Here is a 14,739-nt window from a genome sequence, read left to right on the forward strand (position 1 = left end):
TACTCTTGTCCTGGCACTCCTCTGTCACATTACACATGCTGATCTTGCTCACCAGAGCTCACGAGCTCACCTTAATGTATCTGAAAAATAATCAATAATAGACTCAAGTTTCTTGATTTTCTCCCAAGTCTCAGTTTGTTTTCACAACCCTGAAGAAGAGGGTGAGGGTTAAGAAAGGCTTGGGGAAATAACTGGGAGGACTCCAAGCAAAACTAGGCCAAGACTCCCACTTCCAAGGTGAGTGGGGCTGGTGGAAGCAGTTCCTGTCAGTGTAGAGAAAATAGGCTGTTCAAAAGCAAGGGACTGACCTTCAATCATTGTGACAAATTCCTGTCCTCAGGAGGCTAAAGTAGGAGAATTGTAAGCTCAAAGCCAACCTGGGCTACATTGCAACACCCTGTCTCAAAAACCAGAAACCAAAACAAAGCAGAGAGTGATCCTACCCCCAAATCTATCTTCACATTTTAAGATAGTGTCTGACATATATTTTAATGAATGGCTGATTGAATGCATGAAGGCAGAAGTAAATCACAGCCCTTGTGCCAATGTCTGTACTTCCTCAGTTGATTTTTTCCTAGTTAAGGAGCACCTGTCTCCATTTCTAAGAAACAATTCATGCAGCACTGCGTAATGTTTGCAGTGACTAGTCAACTTTAGCTTTAAAATTACTGAGCATGATGTAGTGATGACTGTGGTAATGGCATAGCTCATAGGCTGCAAGTGGACAACTCTGGACTGTGATTGCCCTGTTTACAAAAACACCGCCTGCTTTGTCTTCTTCTGTCTGAAGAGAGCGAGGTTTTCATTTTAAGAGGCTGACTAAAAAATGCAGGGCCACTTCCTGGGCAGGCTTCCAAGTGACTACATCTTTCTCTCAGCGTTCCCCAGAGCTCCAGCCCAAGCTGCCTGGGGCGGGGCCTCCAGCCATTGGTGGCTGGTGAAGCTACCACAGGAACAGTTATCTGCAGCCCGCCAGAATTGCTGGTGTTTTTATTTTTTTTTCCCGCTCTTTGGACACAGATATCAGCAGCTTTGGCCTGTGCACTGAAGAGACATCAGTTTGTGATTGGCCAGGTTGGAGGGTTGGAGTGTGTGAATGCAGGAGATGTCGTGCCATGCTTCCGAATATGAGGTTCCTTTCAGCAGAGTGCCCCGGGTGTGGGTGAGTCTGAATGTTTGAAGACTGCCCTTGTTGGTTAGGAAATGTTCAAAGCTAGACATTCTGACTTTCCACGGGCATGACTTAGCATATTTCTTAACTCTGCTGAGCCTCAGTTGCCTTTTCCTTGAAATAGGCATAGTGTCAGCATACGCTACACAAGAGTACAAGTATGTGTTTGTCATAGTGTTGTGAGCCCTAAAGGGAAAAGAACTCCAGAGTGCCTCATCTAGTAGCTAACATATGGTGGACCCCGAGGACACTGAAAAGCTTGCATTATTTCTCTTTCTATTTTAAAAATGTTTTGAGAGTCTCAATATGTAGCTGAGGCTGACCTTGAACTCTTGATTCTTCTGTTTCTGTCTCCTGAGTGCTGGGACTACAGGTGTACACCACTACACCTGACTAGCTCTTATGATTTCTGGAGTACCAGTTCAAGGTAAAGAGGGAGAAGGACTCAGTAACAAAGATGTGTTTTATTTCTAACGTAAATATCTCTTTTAGTGATCCAGAAGATATGTTCTAATTCTCTTATCGTTTCTTTTGTATTTAAAAAAATTGTTTATTTTTATGTATTTGTTTGAGACTGACAGAGAGAGAGAGAGAGGTTGAGGGGAGAGAATGGTTGCACCAGAGCCTCCAGCCATTGCAAACGAACTCCAGATGCGTGCGCCCCCTTGTGCATCTGGCTAACTTGGGTCCTGGGGAATCAAGCCTGGAGCCGGGGTCCTTATGCTTCACAGGCAAGCGCTTAACCGCTAAGCCATCTCTCCAACTCTCCTTTATATTTTTTGAGAAAGGATCTCATTTTGTAGCCCAGGATGTCCTGAAACTCACTATGCAGCTTTACTCACTATGTAATTTAGCCTCTTGAGTGTTGGGTTTACAGGTATGAAACACCACACTTAACTATATTCTACTTCTAATCTTTTATTTATTTATTCATTCATGTTTGTGTGTGTGTGTAGTGTATGCACAGGTGATTGTAGATGCGTATGTTCCATGTACATGCATGTGGAGGCCAGAATAGAATCAGGTGACCTGTCACTCTTTTGCTTTGTTTCCTGGAGATAATCTCTCACTGAGGCTGGTGCCGCTGTTTTTAAGTCAGACTGGCTGACCACTGAGCTCCAGACATTCTTCTATGTCTGCCTCCTGCTCAGAACTGGGGTGACAGGAGCTCACCCAGGTCCTCGTGCTTACACGGCAGGTGCTATTACCCACAGAGCTTTCTCCCAAGCCCTATAGTCTACTTGTAATCACACTGTGTATTTGATGGAACTAAAACTTCAGGGGAGCATAGTGCTGAAGGAAATTTTATCAGACTATATTCCCTTTCTCTTTTTTCCCCTTTTCTAGACACTGACTGCACCAGCTCCATTTGCAGATGAATCTAGCTGCCAGTGCCAAGCACCCCATGAAAAGCTGACCATTGCTCAGGCCCGCTTAGGAACACCAGGTGAGACTATTCTTCTTGTTCCTCCCATGGATTCTGTTTTGGTATTTGGTGCCATTACAAAAGCAGCACTCTCAATCAGAGTGGAACTTCTGGATTATAGTGCACTTCAAGAAGAGTGAACATTAACAGTGATAACCAGCCATGTGTGATGACACACTTTTGTAATCCCAATACTGGGGAAGGTAAGACAAGAGGATCACTTCGAGTTTGAGGCCAACCCAGGCTACATAGCGAGTGCCAGAATAGTCCAGGCTATAAAGTGAGACCCTGTCTAAGAAAAACAAAGTAAGTAAAATAGTGATAATTTACTCCAACCAAAGTAGCCAAATAAAAGAGAACATATGAGATTGAACTCCAGTTTTGTCATTTACTGGTTCTACAACTTGGGTCAAATCATGAGAACGACTAGAGTCTATTTACTCATATGTAAAGCATGAATAACCATACCTGCTCTACATGGTTTTTCTGTGGTAGATTCTAATGAAAGTTCTATTTTTCAAGACTTTGAGGAACCCAAGCCACTGTAATTATCATTATTCTTAAATCTCTACAATTAAAAAAAAAATCCAATCACATCTCCCAAAGATTAGCCTCTGTTCATAGAAGTGCGTTCCTCCACTCATCCCTTTAGCATATAGTAGAGGATAGATAGGGAAAAAAATTTAAAAGAACTATAAAATACCATATATGTTGAGCACTCCTCTGTCACTTCTTCTCAGTACCATGGTACCTTCTGAGTCATCCCAAGATCACTGCCATCTGAAAAGAGAAGCTTCTCTAACCAAAAGTGAGAGTAGCATTAATATATGAGTATGAACATTAAGAGAAGTGCTTACTGGGCAGTTTGGTGAGCATAGTTAGCCAGACACCAGCAGATGTTACACCCTTGGGGCTCATGACTACCCCTATTGTAGGTTTTCAGTATCAGGGATATATTCCCTCCCATGGAGTGGGCCTCTGGTCCAATTAGAGAGTAGTTGTTTCCCCCCATAACAGATGTGCCACTATTGTACCCATTAGCTCATTTGGCCTGGCTGGCTAAATTTAAGGCTTGCAGTGTCCACTGTTGACTATCTTCACTGGTGATTTCTCTCTCTCTCCCATTGAACTGCATGCAGCATTGCTTCTTCCAGCTTTCTGTCAGCTGGTCTATATGGAGGAGGTTACCAGCTCAGTTCCATCAGGATTTCTCAGTGACCTCCCAGCCCAAGTATGTGGAGTCTTCAGCAATAGGGTCTTACCATCTATTGCTGGTAGGAAACCAAGGGCTTCAGAAATGGCCTGTAATGTTTTAGAGGCATCAGAGACCTTTCTGGCCAACAACTCAGTAGAAAGTATCCCATCCCTGGCACTGAAAATTTTCTAGTAACAATCTATGGCTTCTGAGTATTCCATTGTCAAAAAAAAGTAGGTTTCCATATGACTTATTTATATCCTCTTAGATTTTGAATAGCACTCCACCTACCTTTCCTTTACTCAATCTCTTCCCCTGACCTCTCTTAGGCCTTTTCACCCCCATTAATCTGTTCTTCTAGTTACATATATACAATAGTATCCTATTAAGTCCTTCTCCATCCTTTTCTATTACCTTTATATCTCCTTTCTAACTTACTGGACTCTGCTGCTGAATTTTCTTCCTACTCACATAGAAATCTAATCATTTGTAGCTAGCTAGGGTCCACATATGGGAGAGAACATGTGATGTTTGGATTTCTGGGCCTGGGTTACATAACAAAGTATAATCCTTTCCAGATCCATCCATTTTCCTGCAAATTTCATAACTTCATTTTTCTTTACCACTAAGTAGAACTCCATTGTGTAAATGTGCCACACCTTCATTATCCACTCATCAGTTGACGGACATCTAGGCTGGTTCCATTTCCTAGCTATTGTGAATAGAGTGGCAATAAACATGGTTGAGCAAGTATCTCTAAGGCAGTGAGTCCTTAGGGATGTATGTCTAGGAGTGGTATAGCTGGGTTGTATGGTAGATCTATTTTTAGCTGTCTCAGGCATCTCCACACTGATTTCCACAATGGCTGGACCAGATTGCATTCCCACCAACAATGTAGAAGGGTTCCTCTTTTTTCATAGCCTTACCAGCATTTATGGTCATTTGTTTTCATGATGGTAGCCAATCTGACAGGAGTGAGATGGAATCTCAATGTAGATTTAATCTGCATTTCCCTGATGACTAGGGATGTAGAACATTATTTTAGATGTTTATATGCCATCTGTATTTCTTCTTTTGAGAACTCTCTGTTTAGTTCCATAGCCCATTTTTTAATTGGGTTGTTTGATTTCTTGTTATTTAATTTTTTGAGTTCTTTGTATATCCTAGATATTAACCCTCTGTCAGATGTATAGCTGGCAAAGATTTTCTCCCATTCTGTAGGTTGCCTATTTGCTCTTGAATGAAATATTTTCTTAAATAATAGTAAAAGTATCTATTAAGTATATGTGTTGTGCTATTTCACTCTCACAAGTCTGTATGGTTGGTACTTAGTATTTCACATAAGAGGAAATGAAGGCTTGGAGAAGTTGGCAAACTGCTTAAGGTCATTCAGCTAGTAAGTGGCAGGGTGTCTCACATTTGAGCCCACATCAGAATCATCTAGATTTGTGTACACACAGATGGCTGAGCCTCACCCCTAAAGTCTCTGATTCTGTTCAACTGGGGTGGGTCTCAAAATTCTACAACCCTAACAACCTTCCAGATGGTGCGGCTGCTCTGAGGACCACTGCTGAGTGGTAAAGCTGCACTTTACCTCAGATTGTGAGAGCTTGACCCCTACTGCCATTACAATGGGGGCTGCCCTTTTCTCTCTCTCTCCCCTCCCTCTCTCTTCTCTTCTCTTCTCTCCTCTCCCTTCTTCTCTCTTCTCTATCTCTCCCTTTCTCTCCTTGTCCTTCTTTCCTCCTCTCTCTTCTCTCCTCCCTCCCTCCTTCTCCTCTTCCTCTTCCTTCTCTTTCCCTTCCTTCTCCTCCTCTTCCATCTCTACTTCCTCTTCCTCTTCCTCCTCCTCCTCCTCCTCCTCCTCCTCCTCCTCCTCCTCCTCTTCCTTCTCTGTCTCTCCCTCCCTCCCCCAATACCAGGTTCTTTTTGTTTTGGTCCCTGTAGTTTCCCACAGTATGGAAGTTGCTGACACATTACAATTTTAAAAAGTGAGCTCACTGCAAAATCAACTCTACAGATAGTCTTCAAATTTACTAAATGGTCTTTTTTCTCAGTAATTATGTCATCTTTCTTTACTTTTCTTTCCTCCCTGCTTCCTGAATTCATTATCCTGATCACCTCTGAATCATTAACAAAAAGTTCTATAAAACTGCCATCTGCTTTCTTGTGAGATTTATATCCTAAAACAAATTTTCCTCAATTGAATTGAAATTGAATAAGAGCATTGAAACCCAGGATCCCTCATTAGACAGTTTGTCATATCAAAGCATTTTCTGTTTACTGTGCCTTATTTAGAATACAGTATAATCCTGTGAAAGCAATTCTGTTTGTGCAAAATAGTGCATAATTGAAAATAGTCACGGTTCTTAGTCTGACATAAAGTCTTTAGACTTTTATTAGTGAAATTTAACTTATCAGAAACATTGTACCTTCAGCATCTATTAATAAAATATTTCTTTATTTTCTAAATTAGTAAGCTTGAATTTTGTCAAGACCTAATTGCAGTTTTAAATCTAAGTCCTGAAGATCATTCAGTAGAAGTTTACACTGATTTATTTTAATTACATTTTTTGGTGGTGCTGGGAATTTAACCCAGGGCCTTGTACATGCTAAGCAGGTACTCTAAAGTGGTGCCATACTCACAGCTCCTAAAAATTCATTTTGTAGCATTAATAGAATGCATGCATATATTTTAAAAGTTAGTAAGAATCTTAGATTTATTATTTTTATTTTTAATTTCTATTTATTTATTTGAGAGAGGGAGGGCAGATAGAGTGAGGGTGAGAGAGAAAGAGAAAATGGGCATGCCAGGGCTTCAAGACACTGCAAACAAATGCCAACTTGTGCATCTGGCTTACAGGGGTCATTGGCTTTGCAATTGGTTGTTAAGTCATCCCTCCAGCCACTCTTAGATTTTAAAAAAAGTACATTAAAATTATACTTCCAGCCGGGCGTGGTGGTGCACGCCTTTAATCCCAGCACTCGGGAGGCAGAGGTAGGAGGATTGCCATGAGTTCAAGGCCACCCTGAGACTACAGAGTTAATTCCAGGTCAGCCTGGACCAGAGTGAGACCCTACCTCGAAAAACCAAAAAAAAAAAAAAAAAAATTATACTTCCCTTAGTTAAAAAAAAAAAAGCAAAACAGTAATCCTTTCCTTCCTGCCCTAAGTCTAATTCTTGTTCCCTGTAGTCATTTTTGTTTTTCAAGATAGAGTCTCACTCTAGTCCAGGCTGACCTGGAATTCACTATGTGGTCTCAGGGTGGCCTTGAACTCACAGAGATCTGCCTACCTCTGCCTCCCTGTGCTGGGATTAAAGGTGTGCACCACCATGCCTGGCCCCTGTAGACTTTTAATTCTTGATAATCAACTTTGCACAATGTTGATGTCTCCCATACATTGTCATTTTCTTCATCATTTTATTTAACCCTGGGGAAAATATTTTTTAAACTCCTTTTTGGTAATTTTTCTGGTGTCTTGAGAGAACTGGCAATCCTCACATATCTCATTTTCTATATTGTATTTTTTAAATATTTTATTTCTTTGCAAGTAAAGAGAGAGAAGGATAGAGGTAATGGGTACTCCAGGACCTCTAAATACTGTAAATGAACTTTAGATGCATGTGTTACTTTGTGCATCTAGCTTTATGTGAGTACTGAGGAATTGAACTAGGCTTTGCAACCAAGCACCTTAACTGTTGAGTCCTCTCTCCAGCCCCTCTATTTTGCATATGTGTGTGTGTGTGTGTGTGTTCTTTTAATTAATTAATTAATTTATTTGAGAGAGGGAGAATGAAAGTGAGAGCAAGAGAGAATCGCCATGCCAGAAAATCTAGCCACTGCAAACAAACTACAGATGTATGTTCCACCTTGTGCATCTGGCTCATGTGGATGCTGGGAAATTGAACCTTGGTCCTTAGCCTTTGCCAACAAGAGCCATAACTGCTAAATCATCTCTCCAACCCCTGTATTTTTATTTTTATTATTTTATTTACTTGTGTGTACATGTTTGCTTGTGTGTGCATGTGTGCACATATTCATGTGTGTGTGTGTGTGTAGGCACAGATGTGCCACAGAATGCATGTAAAGGTCAGAGGAATACTTTTGAGTTAGTCCTCACTTTCTACCTCAGTTGAGGCAGGGATTCTTGCTATAGATTCTTGCTGTGCTGTTCTATGCTCTGTTTGCCAGGAGCATCCAGGCAATTCTCTTGTCTCTTGCCTCCCATCTTGCAGTCAATTTCAATGTGCTGGGATTTCAAAAGCCTGACACTTTTTACATGGGGTCTGGAGATTGAACTAAGGCACTGCAGCTTGAACTGTGAGCGCTTTATCCACTGAGACATCTCCCCAGCCCTTTATTTTTCATTAACATGAAACTACATACTTCTGAGGTATAATGTGAAATTTTAATTCATGTATGTATTAGATAATAATCAAATCAAGGTAATTAGTGAGAATACTGGTTGTTTGAGACTTATAAGAGTAAGGGTAGGAAAAAGAAAGAGGAGGATAACTCTATAATAGGCATAAGGTTGGAAGCTTGTTAGGAGGAATAAGTTCTCATATTCATTTTTACTGACAACCTCCCCATATATAGACAATATACTAGGATCATAATCCGCTTTCCATCCTCCATTTTCTGCTTCCCCTATCCCACTTCCATTGAATCTCTTCTTTCCAACTAGTCCCTCTTCTATTTTGATATTATCATTTTTTTTCCTCCTATTACACAGGTCTTGTGCAGTTAGCATCAGCTACCTACCTGTGAAATCATGAATGGCATGACCACTTTGTGTCTGGAAGAAAGTATTTTAGAGCACTCCTCCCTTTCCTTTGGCTCTTACATTCTTTCAGGCACCTCTTCCACAATGGTCCCTGACTCTTGAGAAGGTGTGATGATAATGTCTCACACAGTGCCGAATATGCCACTGTCTCTTTTTCTCAGCACTTTGATGAGTTTTGAGTCTCTATGGTAGTCACTGCGCATAGTCCCCTTGTTTTTAGTTTTCTAGATGTTTTATTTATTCATTTATTTATATGAGATAGAGAGGAAGAGGCAGACGAGGAAGCGAATAAGTATGCCAAGGCCTCTAGCCACTGCAAACAATTCATGTGTGACATTGTACATCTGGCTTTTTGTGGGTACTGGGGAATCAAACCTGGGTCCTTTGGCTTCACTGGCAAGTGCCTTAACTGCTAAGCCATCTCTCCAGCCCTCATAGTTATCTTTTTTAAAGATAGTTTCACTGTGTAGTTCAGGCTGGCTTTTATTTTTTTTTTTAACTTAATTATAAGCAAAGAGAGAGACTGGGTACACCATGGCCTCTAGCTGTCACAAACAAACTCCAGATGCATGCCCCACTTTGTGCATCTGACATGGGTACTGGGAAGTTGAACTTGTCTTTATGCTATTTGTGACCATGGAGAAGAGGCAGAGATATGCCTAGAACAAGGGTACATTGATATGAGAAACTGATTCTTTCTCCTGTCATCCAGTTTTGGATTTACTTTTTAGAGCTTCACTTTCTAGTTCCTTTTTTAAGAATAGAGAAAGGTTGGCAGAAACATACAAAATTCTCCACAAATATAACAAGTATCTTCTAGACTCTCAGGCTGGGGATAGCAAAGAGAAAAGAGAACCCTCTTCTTCCCATTTTCTAAGTTGCTTCATCTGGCGAATTGGTAGAACCCTGCCAATTGGCATTCCTTTCTGATTTGAAGGGTTACTGGCTCTGCCCTGGCTCAGCAATAGCATTCTACAGGACTAGGGAGGAAGGTCATATTGACTGCTTGATTCTAACCCATATCACCAACCCTTTTTGCAACATTGGTACACTGACTGTCCTCTCTCTTGGGAGCATGTCCCTTCTCTTACACCACAGAATTACAGAGTTGCCTTGTGCAACTATGCTGAGCAATGCCTTAATACTGGCCCTAATGTAAAAAGCCTGATTTGGAGCATTTGCCAATTTCTGGGTTGTAAATATCCCTACCAACAGCTAATTTCAACCAGCCACCAAGGAACCTTGAATTTGGGGGGAAAAATGTGGGCAACATATCTAGGCAGTATGAGCAGACTCCAGCACATCATTGCTTTTGAAAATAGGACTCAGGTCTTTATTCAGGGCTGCCAGATTCAAAGATGTAGTCACTTGTCCTTTCCAAGCTCTTCTGTTGCTGATACCTTGATGTTCCTGCCAGGCCAAATCTGCTGGCTCAGACATCTAGATTCCACTTGGGATCAAGAGAACGCCCCAGTGTTCTGTGTTTGTCTTCCTTGTTGGCTAATGCTGTTATATTCTGGTTTGATCTTAATTTTGTTTGTTCTACTCTGATATCTTTAGAAGAACCTGTGTGTTTGTTTTTTTAATTTGTTTTTTCGAGGTAGGGTCTCCCCAGGCTGACCTGAAATTCACTATGTAGATTCAGGCTGGCCTCCAACTCACAGTGATCCTCCTATCTCAGCCTCAGCCTTGGCTACCCTGAGTGCTTGGATTAAAGGTGTGTGTCACCACACTCAGCCCAGAAGATCCTGTTTTCAAAATCAACTCCATGCACTAAAGTGAAACTGATGGCACATAGAGATTATGTTTTCTGCAGGTAAACTTTCTTATGGTGCTACACTAGTGGAAGGTAACTGGGATTCCTTATTCTTCAGCTGTGTTAATAGTTCCTTTCTTCCACAGTTGACAGGCCCGTCAGAGTATATGCAGATGGAATATTTGACCTCTTCCACTCGGGTCATGCAAGGGCACTTATGCAAGCAAAAACACTGTTTCCCAACAGCTACTTGTTGGTAGGAGGTAAGAAGTGCATTTTGTCATTGTCCAAGGCTCCTTTATAAAATGCTTCCCAAAAAGGACCCCTTTTAGATTTCTGTCCATAAAATCTGGCATTGTTAATGCTTCCAGTTCAATCCATACTGCCACACTTGAAATTTAAAATGACATAAAAAAAACTATAGGGGAAATTATATCATGTGTTGTGTACCACTCATCCTTGGAGAGAGACAGGTTAATGATACCACCAAGGGTAGCGGCTTCATGTTTTCCATTAATGCCTTTCTTCTGATATGTGAGGCATGATACAATTTATGTTTCTAAAACTTTCCAAAGGGTCAAGAAAAAGTAATATTGTTCTGGTTTCAAATCTTAGAGAACTGAAGGGGTTTAGGATGATTGAAGACAAACACGGTCATTTTCTATTTTATTTGTGTGTGACCCACAACACTTAGGGCAGTATTGTACTAGCAGTAGTGGATTTAAACAGCCATAATTAGGTGAATTATGTGCAATATGATAAACAAATAGTGGCTGGGGGCTTGGAAGATAATTCAGTGATTAAAAGCACATGCTTGCACAGCCTGTTGGCTCAGTGTTCAAATCCCAAGCCACCCATATGAGCCAGGTACAAAATGTGGTGCAAACTTCTGGCATTTGCAGTGGCAAGAGTCCCTGGTACTCACCTCTACACTCCACACATATAAATAAAATTAAATTTTGGAGGGGTAGGTTTCAAGGTAAGGTCTTGCTCTAGCCCAGGCTGACCTGGAATTTACTATGTGATCTCAGGGTGGTCTCAAACTCATGGTGATCCTCCTACCTCTGCCTCCCCAGTGCTAGGATTAAAGGCGTGTGCCACCATGCCTGGCTAAAATTTAATTTTTTGTTGTTTGTTTTTGTTTTTTCGAGGTAGGGTCTCACTCTGGCTCAGGTTGACCTGGAATTCACTATGTAGTCTCAGGGTGGCCTCAAACTCATGGCGATCCTCCTACCTCTGCCTCCCGAGTGCTGGGATTAAAGGCATACACCACCATGCCTGGCTAAAATTTAATTTTTAAAAAGAACAAAATGGGGTTTACATAAGCAGGCCACCTTGATACACAATGAATAGACTTACTTACTTCCCAAGCATATGGAAAGAACAGTTCAATATAAACTGAAGGTTTGTCTTTCAGAAGGCCTACTAGGAGTAACGGTGTTCCTTAGAGTTAGGATGTTTGACTGGCATGCATGAGACCTTGAATTCAGTTCCCAGAACTCTAAAAACAAAACACAAACATCAGAAGACTGACTTATTTCAATTTTGGTAAAAAAGATAGTACTTCTCCAAGTATGGTGGTTCATGCCTATAATCCCAGCTCTCAGGAGGTTGAGGTAGGAGGATCACTTTGAGTCCACAGCTGGCCTAGATTACAGAGTGAGTTCCAGGTCAGCCTGGGCTAGAGTGAGACCCTGCCTCAAAAATACAACAAAAAAGAAACATACACAGAGAGAGAAAAGATAGCACCTGACTGAGTGTCACATGTCATTTCTGTAGCTCTCGAGGATCAGCATAGATACCCATTTGCTGTGATTAGTTTTTGTGACACTACTGAAGAAAACAAGTGTAGCTAAGACACTATTCATGTTTTCAAAGTATTCTTTAAGTTCTGCAAGTCTAAGACTACTTTTGAGAAGTTTTACAAAAACATGTTGCAGATTTTGCTAAGGGTGGTGACCATGTGGCTATTGAATAGAGTTCTTTCAGAAGGACAAGATGGTGGAAAGCAGTGGTGACCAGGCAAGTCATGTAGAGGGAACTCAAAGGAGGCAGATAAGCCACTGGTTGCTCATGGTTAACCTGGGTGAACACTACCATGTGAGTCTCCCAGGCCACCAGAGTGCTGGGAAGACCTCTGTGATCACGTGAGTTTGTATTATTTGGCCATTGTAATCTTTGGAGGTAGTTTGGTGTGGGTCACAGTTAACTGTGTGACCTGGAGTTTTAAACTCTCAGGGCTGGAGAGCTGGCTTAGCAGTAAGCACTTGCCTGTGAAGCCTAAGGACCCCAGTTTGAGGCTTGATTCCCCAGGACCCATGTAAGCCAGATGCACAAGGGGGCACATGCATCTGGAGTTCGTTTGCAGTAGCTGGAGGCCCTGGCTCGCCCATTCTCTCTCTCTCTCTCTCTCTCTCCCCCTCTTTCTCTCTCTGTCACTCTCAAATAAATAAATAAAAATAAACAAAAAATGTAAAAAGAAAAGATTTTAAACTTTCACATGTGTCCACATAGAGCTCTGACAATCTGTCAATTGAAATTTTGCTGCCTAGAACTGATAGCTTGTGGCTTCTGTTCAGCAAGTTGTGATTCCATCTGTCTGTCCATTGGTCTGTCTCCAACTTCAAGGACAGCAATTTGCCCTCTGACCTCATTTCTCTGATAAGTTTATAGAGGCTTGTTGAGTTATCAGTTATTTTTCCTTGTACTTGCTACAATAAGGTGGTGATGTTTTAGCTATTTACATGCTGGACTAGATGCCAAAGTCCCATACTGATATTTCAAAACAAAACTGCACCAAGATGCTGTTAATTCTCATACCTAGGAGATTGAAATGGGAGAATCACAAGTTCCAGGTCAGCCTGAGCTACATAATAGGACCTTGTCTCTAAATACATATATGCCTATGTACATATGTATGTATGTGAGTGTGTGTGTGTGTGTGTGTGCTGATTTCAGAACCCCAGCACCCATGAGAAAGGACTGATGCTATGGCTGGTGTTTGTAATCCAAGCCACAGCTAGGGATGAGAAGGTAGGCAAAGACAGGAGAATTCTTCAGAAACTTAGGGTCCAGCTATCCTGATGTTAAAAAGCAGTGGCGAACAACATGAGCCCCTACCTCAATGGAGGTAGAAGGCGAGAATTAACACCTGAACATTGTCCTCTGACCTCCACATGTACCCACACTCACACACATGTAAACACACACACAAACACCACAAATACCAAAATTAATTAATTAATTAAATCAAACACAATTGTTTACAACTCACTTAAATTCTTCCAGTAGCATCTAAATGCCATAACACTTCAACATGTACTTTCATACATTTACAAAATGCATGACAAGCTTTTTTACACTTTCCAAATAATTTATAAATTTTCTTTCTTCCCAATCTTTTTTCTGTCCTGTAATATTTCCTAATATAATGTTTTGGGGCTTGCAAATCTTTTACTTATCCCTGTCATACTTCTTTTTAGAATGTGTAAAATTTAAGCAGGGCATGGTAGCACATGCCTTCAATCCTAGCATTTGGGAGGCAGAGGTCAGAGGGTCACCGTGAGTTTGAGACCAGCCTGAGACTACAGAGTGAGTTCCTGCTCAGCCTGGGCTACAGTGAGACCCTACCTCAAAAAATGTGTAAAACTCAGTACACAATTAACCAAAGCATTTAATTATGCATTTTGATAAAGAATTATTAAACATAAAGATAAATTTGATCAATAACATCTCTCTTAAGCCAGGCGTGGTGGCTCACACCTTTAATCCCAGCACTTCGGAGGCAGAGGTAGGAGGATCGCCATGAGTTTGAGGCCACCCTGAGAACACACAGTGAATTCCAGGTCAGCCTGAACTACTGTGAGACTCTACCTCAAAAAACAAAAACAAAACAAAACAAAAAGACTTATCAGATGCTTTTAATTATAACCCTTGTTATTTTACTTGAAAGCAACATATTCAATAAGATATTCAGAAAGGGTTGGTAAAATGGAAATATTGGTAATTGTATCACACCATTTATGTATTTTAATAGATTTTATTTATTCATTCATTCGTTCATTTGAGAGAGAGAGAAAGATGGGGAAAGAGAATGGGCAAACCAGGGACTAGCCACTGCAAAGGAACTCTAGACATATGTGCCACCTTCTACATCTGGCTTAAGTGGGTCTTGGGGAATCAAATCTGGGTCCTTAGGCTTCACAAATGCCTCAACCACTAAGCCATCTCTCCAGCCCACAAGTCAATATATTATGAAAAAAATACTATTATCATAAAACATACCTTCTAACCTAAATGGTAAAACCTGTCCTTATGGTCAAATTTACTAAAAACCTGGAAACTTTTTGAATATTTTATTTTTATTTATTTATTTGAAGGGGAAAGAGGTGGGGGTGAGAGAG

General features: G+C 41.0%; 1 protein-coding gene across 4 annotated transcripts in view; it reads left to right on the top strand.

The window, feature by feature from the left end:
• Window positions 1–14,739, top strand: part of Pcyt1b (phosphate cytidylyltransferase 1B, choline) — a 123,862-nt gene that overhangs the window by 62,786 nt on the left and 46,337 nt on the right. For 3 of the 4 annotated variants that reach the window (XM_045140791.1, XM_045140789.1, XM_004669995.2), the window contains exons 2-3: window positions 2,519–2,618; window positions 10,483–10,599. In XM_045140791.1, the coding sequence (XP_044996726.1) occupies window positions 2,519–2,618; window positions 10,483–10,599 (217 nt within the window). Of the gene's footprint in view, window positions 1–1,020; window positions 1,163–2,518; window positions 2,619–10,482; window positions 10,600–14,739 lie in introns of all 4 variants that reach the window. The other variant, XM_045140790.1, reaches the window with a different exon arrangement.

The sequence above is a fragment of the Jaculus jaculus genome, chromosome X (assembly GCF_020740685.1).
Source record: "Jaculus jaculus isolate mJacJac1 chromosome X, mJacJac1.mat.Y.cur, whole genome shotgun sequence".
Taxonomy (NCBI): domain Eukaryota; kingdom Metazoa; phylum Chordata; class Mammalia; order Rodentia; family Dipodidae; genus Jaculus; species Jaculus jaculus.